The 14,988-nt window shown below is 24.0% G+C and overlaps 1 protein-coding gene across 4 annotated transcripts in view; it reads right to left on the reverse strand.

Annotated features, from left to right (window-relative positions):
* The window catches only part of LOC112597375 (neuropeptide Y receptor type 2-like), a 180,716-nt gene that overhangs the window by 93,077 nt on the left and 72,651 nt on the right, over positions 1-14,988 (reverse strand). For all 4 annotated transcript variants that reach the window (XM_025343398.1, XM_025343400.1, XM_025343401.1 and 1 more), the window contains one exon: positions 4,056-4,342. In XM_025343398.1, coding sequence (XP_025199183.1) covers positions 4,056-4,342 — 287 coding nt within the window. The remainder of the gene's footprint in view (positions 1-4,055; positions 4,343-14,988) is intronic.

A 14,988-nucleotide genomic window follows, 5' to 3' on the forward strand; every position in this document is an offset into this window, starting at 1 on the left:
TTTCGAAAACATGCACCCAAATCGAAGGATACATATCATGTATTATGTATTTATAATCTATACAAAGAAATAAAAGCGTCGTTTTTCTAGTCTAGGATAAAAATCTACAGTGCTTAAATCAGTCGAGTTAAGTCATTTGATGTATTATGAAGTCCTTAAAATTTAAATATGCAATGTAAATAAATGTAAATGTATTTAATTCCTGCAGAAGACCCTCATACTTATTAATAGTCCTACTAGACCTACTATTGTTAATTTTTTGTTATACTATTCCGACAAATCATCGTGCAAGCATTAAATTCTCTATTAAAAAGAGGAGGAAATGTGTAGCCAACACTGTTATAAATTATTTGAATGTCAACGATTGGGCACCGGATAGTTCGAGTATATTACATTTTATTCAAGCGCAATTTGAAATAATGTTAAAATAATAATTATTTATATGCAGAGGGACGGATGGTGTGGTTTACAGTACAGGAATGGTATGCGGATCTCAATCTGTGGCTAGGATTAAACTTACCGGACGGATTTTGGTGTGGGAATCAGGATTTATTGCGCTCGGACCATATACATTGGTACGTTATGATATATTATGTAATATTATTATAGGTGGGGATTATATTAATATTATTGAAGTGTGTGGCATGTTTCAAGTTTCCGAAAATTAAGAAACATAATATAAAATATCCAACAACAGTGGAATGAATTATGAAATCGTGAACATTTTTTTTTCTAGATCGACTTGATAGCTAGCCGTATGTGAAGATTTTGAGCGTATAATAGTACATGATATCATGCGCCACAACTTTAATACACATATACTACTCGACAATTAAGTAAATGATCATTTTGCCGTAAAAGTCGCTTTTTGCACAACAATCTATTATAAAAGTGACTTATTGAGACATATTTAGTAATGCCAAGGGTATATTATTTAATATATTATTCAATTTTATCTAGGAGAAACAGCAATAAAAAATTTCAAATTTAAGATCCGATAAAAGTTTCTTTATATTTCCCACTGCTGAAGGTTTGGATCCTTGAGCGAAATGCATAATACATAAAATGTTCGTCTTTTATATACCAGCGTTAGCGTATATATCGATTCAAGCCAAATAATTACATTGATTTGTCGTATATGTATGTGTTAGCAATTATGTATGAAATAATGTTATTTTTTAAAATATTTTGATAAATAATAATACGCCAACCAAATCAAGACTATAAACTGTATAATTTAACTAAAATTTGTTTAAAATCTCTGTGATTGTATTCAGTTACATTTCATGTGTATTAGAAGTGATAAAATTAAATTTCTAAGATATGTGATCTAATTGATGTAATTTTAACAATCGACAAAAAGTACATTTAATAATAACCATTATGATATATGCGGCCAAATAGTACTTAAACACTTTTAATCAATAAGTTTAACATCGTCCATAAAAATTTAGGTGAATTTTATCGTTATATTATATAATTTTAAAAATGTCATCAAAACTAATTTTAAAATAAAAAAAGTAGAAGAAATTATTATACCTATTTAATATATATATTTAAATGTAAATAAACTACAAAGTTGATGTAGGTTTATATTATTTATATTTTCATGTATTTATATTGAAATAATTGTCAAATTGTTTACAAATTTTTTTAGTTTAAATTGCTATTTTATCCTAAATATTTGTAAAAAAAACACTTCAATTATAAAATATATTTTTGAATGTATGTATTCAATATTTTTTTTATTTTTTTTTTAAATCGAAATAATAATTTTATATCCACTCTTCAATTACTTATTGATGTGTATACTAAATACTTGAACTATTCTTAACCGGGTATTTAGTAAAATAACTAGCTATTCTACAGAAATTCTAATTAAAAAATGTATTTTATTTTATTATAAATATTTCAATTAAAGCATTCTGTTAAATTATAAAATAACGAATCATATGATTTAATAGTAACCTATTATACGACGCAGTACAAATAATCACGAATGCAAATCGAGAGGTATAAGCTCATAATGTTAAATTATCTTATTATTATTATACCGATCCCGTATTCCGGACAATTTATTATGTTATAATCCTTATGAACTCTCTTACCCGATATCTGTTGACAGTTTTATATAAAAAAAAAAAAAAGTATTCATAAGGAGATTTGCAAAATCCCCCGAGATCTATTCGCTATTTACCATTGAATATATAGATATGACTCGAATTATTAATAAATTAGCAAATACAGATCCGTGTATATTAAATTGTATTTTAATATTGGTTTCGATCAATATAAGTTATCCACAAATCAGGGCAACACATTTTAATCTATATTTTTTAAATTATACTGAAAGTTTAAAATAATTTACCGTACATATAGTGAATAAAGTAGGTTAAGTTAAATTTAAAATACATATACTTTAAGAATAATGTTAGTCATTTTTCACGTATGCAATTTAAATTTCGATTTAAAATACACTATACTGCGTTTGGTTGAGTGGGTTTTTAGATATTTATACACATTTTTTATTTGTAAGCATTTATTTATTTCAAACGTCAAATTTGTATTTATATTTTGAAATATATTTCACTTCGTGATAATTCGTTCGTATTAAAGTTTGAGTTTCAAGTCTATCGAAAAACCATTTTACGTATAATAATATTATATGCATTTTTCATTGGGTCATAAATAATTATATTTTTTTTTTATGTAGGAAGACATTACGTGCTAGTTAAATTACAATACATATTGATGTTATGTAAACTATATATCACGGTATGGTGTTACATGTATAAATTCATTAAAGGCATATTATATTTTTTAACTTAAAAAGAGTTTATATTTTAATTTTATCGTTTACTCGTGTGAATAAAAATGTTCTTCACTCAAATCAATTTATTATAGTTTCTTACTCAACGCATACATTGATAATAAGAAAAAAATACAAAATATAAGCACACTTCACCTCAATTCTATTGTTTTAATAAAATTATTTTATAATATACGAATCACGCAGAAATTTTATATGTATTTTAAAATAAAACAATATTGTTTTTTGAACAACCGTTGACTATATTAAATTGATAAACATTCACTATCTATAAACATTAAAATTTGAACAAGAAAGTATTATTGAAAAATGTTATGATGATTTAGTCACTTAAATATTGGTTTTCAATCTCCTAGTTTATCTGAGTTTGACTCAATTCCAAAATCCAATCGTACAAATATTTTATTGCGAAAATAATTTATAGCAACAATTTAACAAAATTGTGTTTTTACGCAACTGTAGTTTATTGAAAAAAAAAAAGAAGACTTCATAGTTTGTGATATACGTATAAAAAACCACTTTCCTATGTGATTTGTAATGATTAACATACATTTTCTAAACTTCAGTTATTTCAAACGAATAAGATATACCTACTAACGTTTTTGATTTAGGATAGTTTACAAAGTTACGCACATTTAATGTTCTACGTATAAAAAATAAAAATATAATACTAATATAAACTAATATTTTATACAATTATTTTTCTCTCTTCGCAAATATCATGTCAAATACAACTCTGCTAAACGATATTTATTACCGACATAATATTATATCTAATTATTTTAAAACTTTAATAGTCAAACCAATTATTTATCGAATTATGCATGTGTTATATTGTAATATAGTTTTTCAAGTGTAATAGTTTAATAGTTTAAGTTAAAATTAATTTGACCATAATAATTGATAGCTAAATTCATTAAAAATAAAAATAAAATAGCATACATAGGGAATAATCTTTTTTGATAAAATTAGTAAAATGCATTAAGAACTTGGTTAATATGGGTAAAAAACTTCGTAGTAATGGATCAAAAATACATACTATAGGTAATTGTTTCTAATTTTAAATACAATTGTAATCGAGTTGATATTAATGTATAGCTATCATTTCATACTATATGCTACTATAAATGATAACTATTTATTTAATTAAATCAATTTGATAAAAACACTTCATTAGGTTTACGTTTTCATAAATTATATTTTTGTTATTGCTGATAATGGTTACCTTTCTAAATGACTCTTGCGGCCACGTCTCCTCGCAAAAATCTTTCCCGTACATCTCCTTGTTAGCCATGTAAATTCCATATGGTAGTGTGGCTACCAAAGAAAATATCCATATGGTTGCGATTATTTGTGCTGTGGTCCATATGGTCATCCTTGGTTGGAACGGGTAGATGATGACAAAGAACCGATCGATGGCGATAGACGTTAGTGTCAACGTGGAAGTGTACACACTGGTACCCTGAGCGTATGGAACTATGTGGCAGAATATCTCACCGAACATCCAATGGCCTGTTAAATAATGACAAAAAAAAACACATTAAATACATTCTTTTATACAAAAACATAATATTAGTTCAATACCAAACACCTAAAGCCATATGGTAACTGGCAAGGTGTTTATTATAAATCGTAATGTCTCGAAAAAGTAAATAGAACCATCATCTATATAACCATAGAATATGTAAAAAATGTATGAGTTAAATCAAACAAACCTTCTATGACATGTAGTCTTTTAAAAATTCGCTTTTAAACGTATTACGAGCTTAATGCCTAAACAACGCCAATAATATTATTGTTTTAGATTAAATAATACATTTTATATGTACCACAGGTACCCACTTACACTATTTCATAGACGTATTAAATCGAAAAAAAAATATTACGATTTATTACAAATAGATAACGTAGTGTGACATGATGCAGATGTTATTTTTTTTCCAGACGAGTTCTCAGATACCGTTAGGTGTCAGCTTGTGACAGGGGCTTTAAGCATGATATAACCATGATACGAGTTTACATACATGACGTAGGGTTTTATACAGGTAGGTATCAAAATAAAATCACCTGGTGTCTTGTGTGACGTTTACACCTTATACCAGTTAGTAAGCATCTCAAGTGACTTTTTTTCATTATTTAATATAAGTACTCATACGTGAGTATTTTTTTTTTTTCGTTTTAATCGATATTGATATCTACGAATATATTTGATATTCTATACGTATTAATAAATACTGCTAAGTACTATAGGTTTTTTAATAATACACAGCAAACAACGTTAAGAGGTATAATATTCTATCTTTACAACCCTCCACAATTTTCGATTCCTTTCACATAAAAAAAAAAAAAAATGATTCCAAAAACAAATTTTTTTTGAAAATCATTAATTAATAAAAAGATAAAATTAATATATAGTTTGCAAATATCGTATTTTCTTAAAATCAAAAATTATTTTTTGGTACCATCATATTTTAAAAGTTCAAATACACAGGTTTCTAAAAAAAGAAACTGAACAAAACTGAAATAAATTTGTTCTATAAATAATATGAAATTGCGCTACTGCGTTTACAGTAATTAAATATAAACTCAGTTATAACATATTATAATAGGTATTATTTAGCTTGTTTATGTGATTCATAGACCGATCGGCAAAATTAGAACAACAGTTTGATTTCATTCTTTTCAGCTGTTGAAATTATTAATTCTGAAAGATATGTCTCCACGGACGTTTTCAGGGTGTATGGTGAAAAAGGATTCGACTGCAACACAATAATACGCATAACCAAATAGGCACCATGCCGTGCGTACACGCGAACGCACCAACTTTCTCTGAGCACTCCCTTGGAAGCCATTCAACTTAATTTTCCATTCGACAAAGAAGATGCCACGGGTATGACATATACTGTACATGTAAAATTTATATATATATATACGTATACATACATATATAAGATATATGTGTGTATGATGCATAAAGCGCATAGATACAGATATGTGTGTGTGTGTATACGTATAAAATAATAGTGAAACACAGAAGGGTCATATAATAAATTTCATTGTAATATGTCAAAAAGTAGAAGCGTTTTTCTTTTAATCGCCCCCTCACAATTTTGTGGCAAAAAAATAAAATAAACATTACAATACCTTTGAAAGCTACAATATAATATATATAATATATATATATATATATATATATGCATATAATGATTTATAGAGTATATATGTCATATATAGAACGAGAATGTATTGTACACCGTGAATTATTTAATACATTAAATAGTATATTGATTACTGTCATTACTCATATACTGTTAAAATACATAGGCATGATATAAATATATTATTATATTGGTAAAAAATGTCGATTTTAACAATATTCATCCACAGATGAAAAAGAAAGAGTAATATATTATCGTCGAGGCCAAAATGAATTGATTTCTTTAACAACATTTCTGCAAAGAATTATTACTTTAATTCAAAAACTTAAATTTTTTTTGTCATTTTCGAATGTATACAATAAACATACGCATTATATATAAATAATTATTATTTAAGCTTATAATTGATAATTGAACAATCGAACGTCACTCACACAAACACTGATTTTCAATAATTTAGAGTAATAATTACCGACATAGATTTTTGTCGAAAACATTTTCAATACTGCAAAATTTGTCTTTTAATTAAAAACGAATTTTTAATTTTTTTTTTTTTTCCAAAAACAATTATATTATAATAACCATTATACAGTAGACATTAATAAAACTTAAACTAGCCATGTTTATATTATAAAGAAGAATTAGAAATAAATATACATTTTTTATTCGTGGAAAGATAATCGGTATCGTAATTGGTTATATTTCATGAGATAAATGTAAAAGTTAACAAATGGTATACTTAAATTTGTTAAAATATAATAAGAATTTCAATTTTTATTTTTATGGATTATATTATACAGTTGACAACAAGGATTTCAATTTTTCACTTTTCTTTCGTGCTTATAACTCTTAGTTACTTGAACTTGTATTCTAAAGTCTTAAGGCAATTACGAAAATCGGATAAATACTAAATTATGTGCTGAATTCAAAGTTAAATGTCTTTTGCTGACAATAAAAATGTTTGTAACCGTTATAAATAATTATAAACAAAAATAATAATAATAATAAGGAAAAGCAAAATAAAACAAAGAAAATTACACTTTCAATTATATCGTATTGTTATTTTAAATCAAATCTCAGCTGCATGAACACGTTTGGCAAATAATTTGTCTGTAGGAAAAACTTTTCATTTAAGTTGGAGTGATATTATTTTTGTCAACATCCGAATAGCAACTCGTTACTTCAAGCAGTTTAAAGCAACACAAAATCACACGAAGTTGTATGTTTCGGCTGATCTAAGTGTTTTTATTTATTTAATGTAGTGTCAAACCATAATAGCTTTGAAGGCGTTAGATGATAATGAAAAAAATCAAAAAGATCGCCAGTTTTATTTCTCTTGAGCATTATAGTCTCTACTCTCTATACGGTAGTACTTCAACTAGATTTGGTGCGTTTGAAACATATATTGTTTAAAATGTATAGGAAAAAAAAACCAAATATATTTTACAACCTGAATTTCTATGCAACTACACGTTATTCATGCTAAAAAAAAAAAAAACAACTTGCAATCGTTTTCCATTGATACCAAGTTTGTCCTCGCAGTTCGATCACTGTCATTATTTGCAGCTGGTACGATTACATTCTCGGCGATATATATTTATGAGATTATTCAATCACAAAAAGTTTATCTTAGATACATTTTTGTTTCGATAAATATTTCACAATCGATCTAGCACAATGATGTATTTATTGGTACATTATATATGACGTAACAAACATATGATATTATTAAAATATTACCATATGAAGTGAATCTGGTCCAAAAATATACGAATTTTTCTTGTCGAAAGATTAATTACGACAACAGTCTAATCCCCGACTAAACAATAAAACAAATAATTATTATTAGCGCTGAATAAAAAAATATTATATCGAATGGCACTTGACATTTGTCTATAGAACGTAGTTTATACAAAACCTGTTGGTGTGGTTTTCACGACCAAGTAAAAAATGCAATAAAAGTTTCATAAAAAAGTATAATAAATCATTTCAGTATCTTTTATCGTATCAACGTGATGAAGACTGCTTACGCAGTTTTATTTGTCTGTATAGGATAATACAGATATATTATGATGAAGCTACGCCACACATGATACATTGATACTACCACTCACGGTAGCGCTCCTTATAATAATACGATATGATAATGTATCGACGGAAAATCAGATTACAATAATAAATAATGTACCTACAATACATTGAATTCTAGGATATTTTTGTACTGTTTTCACGAGACAATGTCTTATTTTTCATGATCACGTGTTATAAGCTCTTGTAAACCTATTCATCGTAAAATTAAATGTCTGTTTATGTATTGATAATGCTTAGTATTACTTAGTTATAAGTTTTTATTAAATACAATTATTTTTACAGAATTTTATACTAGGTAGTTTTAATAGAAGAAGTTTTTAAATATCTTAATAAATTATTAAATTATTGTAACAACAAATATAGTTTATTTGTAAGTAATAAAGCTAAAAATATTTTAGAATTACAGACTCAAGTGTTTTAATATAATAATAAAAAAGGTAACTACTATTTTCTAATATTGTCCATCAATGGGTTATTTTTAAAATTAATAATTTAATATAAAATAAAATCTATGAACACATATAGATTTAAATAAATGGCATATAATCAGCATTTAAATAGTTAACAGGAAATATAGTCAAGTAAAAAAAATTGCATACAATAATGGATATGATTGATAACAATATTTTGTTAAGTAAAAAGAGTAAGGTTTATCGTCGCAGAAGATATTTTTAAGTATATGAAATTAGGGCAGAAATATTGAAACATATATTATATCTGCTAATAATAGGACAATGACTGACTAATATAATGAGACAAGCTTTTTTTTTATATAGACTGTTTAACAAGATTGATAATAACAAAATTCAAGACTAAGCATTTAATCAAAATGGTTATTTTAATATATACCTATATATATATATATATTATGTAGTAACTTGTTTTATATCTTGGCACTTTTTTTAATCTAAATATACAGAAGTTATAGTGTTAAACAGTAAGACTTCATCTGAATTTTATTAAAATATTTGATATTTATAATATACTAGAAATAATATTACGTCCTTTGATACTCAAGAGTATTATCAATTTTCAAAAGAATTTTAGTTACACTATTGAAATAATATCATCAAATTATCTGGAAAAAATGGTTAAGCTAAACAGACTGCTTTTATAATTAAAAACATTCTTAAAAATGTAAAAATAATGATATAAACGTTGAATTATTTAAATCAAACTATAATAATAGTTCAGTGGCAGGGTTAAATTACTAGCCAGCAATTTTTTTAATGAGTAGAACATTATACGATTAATGACTTAAGAATAAAAGTGATATCTGAAACTATCCATAGTACAATATTAAAAATAAAACACTTGTTTAATTATAATAAACAAGTGACAAAAAAAAAAAAAAAAAATACAAAGTATGAGTTCAAGACAAACAGGTAAAAACAATAGAAAAATAAGAAGACATTTATATTCACAAAAAAAGTTTAAATCATTTCAAAAATCATAGATTAAAAATTATAATAATTTGAATAAAAAATAAATTATTTTTAAAGATATCTTAAAGAAAATAAAGTCTATAATATAATATATGGTTATACATTATTGTAGTTATGATAATTGCATATACATATTTGTACATTACATATAAACAAGAAAGACAATAAAATGGATATTTTTTATACCATATTGTATTTTTTTTATTATTATATCACTATTATTTATTTTAAATCTTTCAGATTAAGAAAATCAAGTCAAGAATGAAATATTAATCGATGACTTTAATAGTATTATATGGGATTTCGTGACAGGAATACATTAAATCATTGGACTAAGAACAATTTTTAATCCTTCATTACCAATTATATAGAACCATTAATATACGAAGAGTAATCGGACACTATGCCAACGTTTGAAGAAATTCTTATTATAAATTACGAAATTGAGTTATTAAATTAAAATGAAACTTTAATATTAGACGATTTACCTTCAAATAAAATAGCATTGAAGTTGTTGAACCCCCGGTAATTTATACAAATTTAAAATAAGTCTTGTCATAAAAGATTATTTTAAAATAACTGGTTGATATTATCGAAAAATATTTTCACCAATACTTAAATACGAACTATTTGAGCAATTTTTACAGCATATTCTGTAAAAAATTATAATAATTCGATATTATGTTTAATGTTTATATATAATATTATATAATAGTATAATAATAAAATTTACTTTTTTTTAATTTTTTTTTTTCTAGTTTTCTATTAAATAATTCAACTATAGATAATATATTGTCTGTACTAGTACTATTATACACATAGTAATATTCAATTTATTTCATACTTTTTGTAAATATTTATTTATAATACGCTATGCAATAAATAAAATACAAAGAATTAATGAAATCAAAAAGCATTATATTTGATTATAAATAATAATGCGCAAAAAAATAAAATAAAAAAGGAACCGATCAAAACAATGCTACAATCAAAATATAAAAGTAACATAAGCATTTATAATCAGAATATTAAAACTTTAAAAACTATATTATAATAGACAATAATTATATAATATATATTAAATATCACATCAACTTTAACGCATATTTTATAATATTTCAAAAAAACTTGATATAAAAAAAAAAAAAATACTTTCAAAGAATAATTAATATATTAGAAGAAAATGAAAGAAATCATTTAATAGAAATATAGTGGTGAAAAATATGAAAATAACGAAATTATTAAAGTGAATGACATTACATGAATAATAGACACTACTCATAATCTTTTTGACGTTTAAAACGCATACCTTAATTCATAAAATTTTAATTTAGAAGCATTACTATTATAATAATTTTATGTTAATCTTGTACCTACATATTTTATTATGCTATAAATAATAAACAGAACAAAATAGAATAATTTAACGGTACATTTTTAATAATATTTTTGCTGATATAAATAAATTACCATACTATTATTATATTTGCATATACCATACTTTTATTTGTTATTCTTAACTATACTACTTTTGTAACATAATAATATTTATTTTCATAAGAATCTTTAATAGAAATTTTTCGATTTCACTGTTCTTAGAACAGAACTCGACATAGATCAAGAATATGAAGTTTTCTTTTTTTTTCAACTTCTACAAGGGTTTATTAATTTTTCAGACTTTTTTTATGGTTTTATGTTTTTAAACAATATTAAAATAATTATATTTTTTGTAACATCATATTTAAATTTTGATGATTAAAATGTTCATATTTAATTCCAATTATAAGTCCTTATTCAAAACAATCGTAAAACCCAAAGTATCAACTTCTCTCGCTTATTTTTTACTTTCTATTGATTCTATCCAATAACTAATACTCAAGCAATATATTTTATGTCTGTAATTTCTCTCATACACACTACCTGCCAATCATTGTTACTATATACTTACTTCAACTTCCTGTTTTGTATTTGAAACTATCATAGCTATTTAAATATATAATGTAAATAAATTATATTGACTAAATACTTTTTGCAATAAATTCAGGATCAGTGTCTACTGACATCGTAAAGACCGAAAGGAAGTTGGGTTTTGGTTTTTGTACGTAATATTTGCACAAAATATATTCATGTAATGATAAAATATCTTAGAAGTCTATTTTTTGAATATAATTATGAAACATGTTATATCTTTTGAATCCAATTGAACTTATTCATAATGAGAGGTTAATTTATTATAGATATGAAACTTAATTTCTGATGTTGAAATAATGATTTTTCAATAATTGTTTTATATTGGTTATAAAATCATTGAACTTTAATTTTTAAGTATATACAATATATAGATCATTACAATAAATAAAAAACTGTTTGTATTTAGCTATATTTATGATGTGTAACACATGTTTCCATGGTACAGAAAAATAAAGTAAAAAAGCATAAGGATCCATAATATAAAAACTCTATATAAACCTACTTTATGGTTCTAAAAACCCACAAATTTTCTTAATTTACAAATTATCAAAATATTATTACGACAAGATAATGTGATATTATTTATAGTTATAGCAAACGTGTAATCGAGTTAGGCGCTTAAAATATTTCCCAAGTCACTAATATCGAACATTTTACTTTTAAAATATTTTTCAATTCTAATATATAGTTAGCAAGTTATTCACAAGTATTTGCACGACCGCAAGTTATCGTAATCTGTTTATAGAAATATTCTTCTGAACCACACATATCTTCAGATCTCGTTCAAGCACGACAAGAATAGTTTCGGAATCGAAGTGCTAATATGTGATAAATATTGATGAAAGAAAAAGTTACAGAAAGTAGCTTACAAATATACATGAATTATAAGCTGAATATATGTCAAAAAACATTTTTAATAAAGCAATTTTTTTACCATGCACCTGAATAATTAGATATTTTAGTTTAAGAAATAAAAAATTAGTATTTTCAATAAAAAAATTGAAAAAAAAAATTAAATAATTACTTTAAAAAAATGTTTTATCTAGTCAAAAAATACATACAAACTGAAGTACAATATTTTAATATTATATAATATTTGATTTTTATTATTTTTTTTTTTTTTTTTATAACAAATTTAATTTTACGTAAAGTTAAAAAAAATCATACTAATACGTACGAAAAAAAAAATATTTAAACCGTATACAAATAACTGTAAAATATAAAGGCGGGAAGTATGTTTTAAAATTAAAATGTTTGGGAAAATAATTATTTAAATCAATTTAAAGAGTAAAAAAAGAAGAAAAAATTAATAACTTGTCTTTTTCAAGTTCATAACACGAATGAAATTGACGTGTTTTAGGAATAAATAAATAATGTTAGCTTTTTTCAACGGTGAGTTTTAAAAAACAAATATTAAAATTATTATAAAAAACAGTCATATTCTATTTAATTTTAGACTCTTTGAAATTTTTAATGAATTTCCTGAATTTTTTTTTCACTTTATTTATCAATTTTTCTATAAATACTTTATATTTAAAATTTATTTTAATATATTGTATAAATACTTGGTGTACAAATCTATCTATTTAAGATACTGGTCAAAACATAAAGCTTATTATAATGTATTTTATTAATATAATATAATTTTTTTTTTTTAAGCTTTAATATTTAAAAACATTAAACGAATATTATGTGTTTTATCACGATGGTTAAAAAAAATATTTCATTTAAATAATATCAATTAAATATAACTCAAAATGTATTTATAAATTTAACTGCAGCTGAGTGAACTTTGTTAACTTTGAAATAAAACTACCGCAAAGGTGTTGACGGGTTAGAGTATACTGTGGATTTTCTGTCAGAAGAGGGTCCAAAAAAAAAATTAATTTAAACTTTTAATTAGGCTTTCTTTTTTCGTTCAAAAGGACGAAATGTTGTGTTTTTTTTTATATATGAAAGACGTGCAACAAGAATAAAATTAGTACATACTAACGGTCAGTAAAAAAAATTATATTTTATGCTATTATTATTATTTACTTATGTATTTATTTTTATTTAATTTATAGAAAATCGAAAATCAGCTAAGTATACAAAGCAAATAAACTTTATTTTAGGTCATATGTTTGTATACATTACTAATATATCATCATATCATACATCACTGCGGGCTGCGCACTAAATATTTTGGTGCAGTGCATATATATTTAGTACAAGATCACAAATTGAAAAAAGGGTATAATAAATTTTAAACAACGAGTAGACTGATAAGCTAAATTAACTTTTTATAGTTATAACCATAATAATTCATTAATAAATCGAAGATTGCACGGCAATATGGATAGGCAATTTAGATACTTCATTTGATGCAGTCAATTTTCCTAATTCATTTTAATATAATGATATATCTTAAATACCTATATTTTAATAATAAGAAAAATATTTTTATAACCATTCTTGTATACATTAACAAACAATTGAAATGCATCTTTGTCATTTTCACCGACTCGAAATTTGTAAACTACATTTTCCAGTAAAATATATACTTTTATTGATATCTTATTGTTTGTTTAAAAAATGATTGTTATTATTATTACTTTTTAATATTAAGTAAATATAATTTCATAAAAAAATACACACACACACACACACACACATATATTAATATTACATAAACTGTAGTTTTACAAAGCAATATTATGTGCTTTCCCCCAAAAAATCTACGTCATTGTTAATTACATAATGCCTTTAGAAATCCAATCAGTTTTTGTTTGTGTAAACTCTGACTTTTTATCCTATGTTAGGTTAAGCAAAGTGAAAATTAATATTTCACTCAAGTTTTAGACTTATTTTATATCTAATAGTTAAAATTCAATGACACACGGTATCCACGGTAATAATAATAGTTATAAAGACTACAGATATTATGGACAATACTTAGTTATTATTATAATATATTATTTATATTCATTCCCATTTAAATATAATATTATATATTACATGATTTTATGTAACACTACTGTCAAAATAATTATAAGCAGAAAAAATACCATTCAGTAAATATTCTACTTGTAATAGTATATTTAGAAACGATCATAAACTAGAAATACTAACAAGTTGAGAGGTATATAATTACTTTGGAGTTAAAAAAAAAATATATTAAATTATTACATTGCACAGAAATCATAAATGCCAAAATTGTAACAAATTTTAATATTGTCTCGATTTTTATCAAAATATCATTCTTTTTGAAGTACTTATATTCGTTGAATACAGACAATTCAGGTTTTAAGTCAAGATATATTTCAGCTACTATATTTTAAAGCTAGAGGAAGGCATAACTTAAGCATGAAAAAATTAATTTAGTTTTTATAACCCAAATTTAAGTATTAGATATGTGCAATATGTGCACGGATCGACATTTTTACTTTGAATAATGCATAAGAACAACAATTTTAAATAGGTTCACTTAGTACATCAAGTATATAATACTTTT

Source organism: Melanaphis sacchari, unplaced genomic scaffold, assembly GCF_002803265.2.
Source record: "Melanaphis sacchari strain LSU unplaced genomic scaffold, SCAv2.0 Contig40_pilon_pilon, whole genome shotgun sequence".
NCBI classification, from domain to species: domain Eukaryota; kingdom Metazoa; phylum Arthropoda; class Insecta; order Hemiptera; family Aphididae; genus Melanaphis; species Melanaphis sacchari.